The 493-nt window shown below is 42.6% G+C and overlaps 1 protein-coding gene across 1 annotated transcript in view; it reads right to left on the bottom strand.

The window, feature by feature from the left end:
- Positions 1-220: 220 nt before the first annotated feature.
- Positions 221-493, bottom strand: part of DSPP (dentin sialophosphoprotein) — a 5,637-nt gene continuing 5,364 nt past the window's right edge. The window contains exon 5 of the mRNA XM_006867773.1: positions 221-493. This exon is cut by the window's right edge and continues 9 nt beyond it. Within this exon, the coding sequence (XP_006867835.1) occupies positions 221-493 (273 nt within the window).

The following is a 493-nucleotide window of genomic DNA, read 5'->3' as shown; positions in this document are numbered from 1 at the left end:
CAGAGATCATGCATTCAGATTCTCTCTCTGAGGGAGTTGGAACTTGAAGCCAAAGTCAATGTTTGATTTTATTCCCCAAGTTATTTCTGAGGTTATATGTACTCGTACATATTTATCTTCTGTTTATCTCTCCCCTTTCTTGGAAACTTTTATTTCCTATCAATTATTCATCAAGCTTTTCACAAAAGGAATCTTGTGTGTGAGTGGGGGTCCTTTTGCTCTAATCATCACTGGTTGAGTGATTACTGTCACTGCCTTCACTGTCACTGTCACTGTCGCTATCATTTTCACTGTTGTTCCCACGACCAGGCTTGCTTTTGCTGTCACTCTCATCACTGCTGTCACTCTCATCACTGCTGTCACTACTATCACTACTGTCACTGCTATCACTACTGTCACTGCTGTCACTATTGTCACTACTGTCACTGCTGTCGCTACTGTCACTACTGTCGCTGCTGTCACTACTGTCACTGTTGTTGCTACTGTCACTGCT

This window comes from Chrysochloris asiatica, unplaced genomic scaffold (genome assembly GCF_000296735.1).
Source record: "Chrysochloris asiatica unplaced genomic scaffold, ChrAsi1.0 scaffold00109, whole genome shotgun sequence".
Taxonomy (NCBI): domain Eukaryota; kingdom Metazoa; phylum Chordata; class Mammalia; order Afrosoricida; family Chrysochloridae; genus Chrysochloris; species Chrysochloris asiatica.
This window is presented reverse-complemented; position numbering and strand designations above follow the sequence as displayed.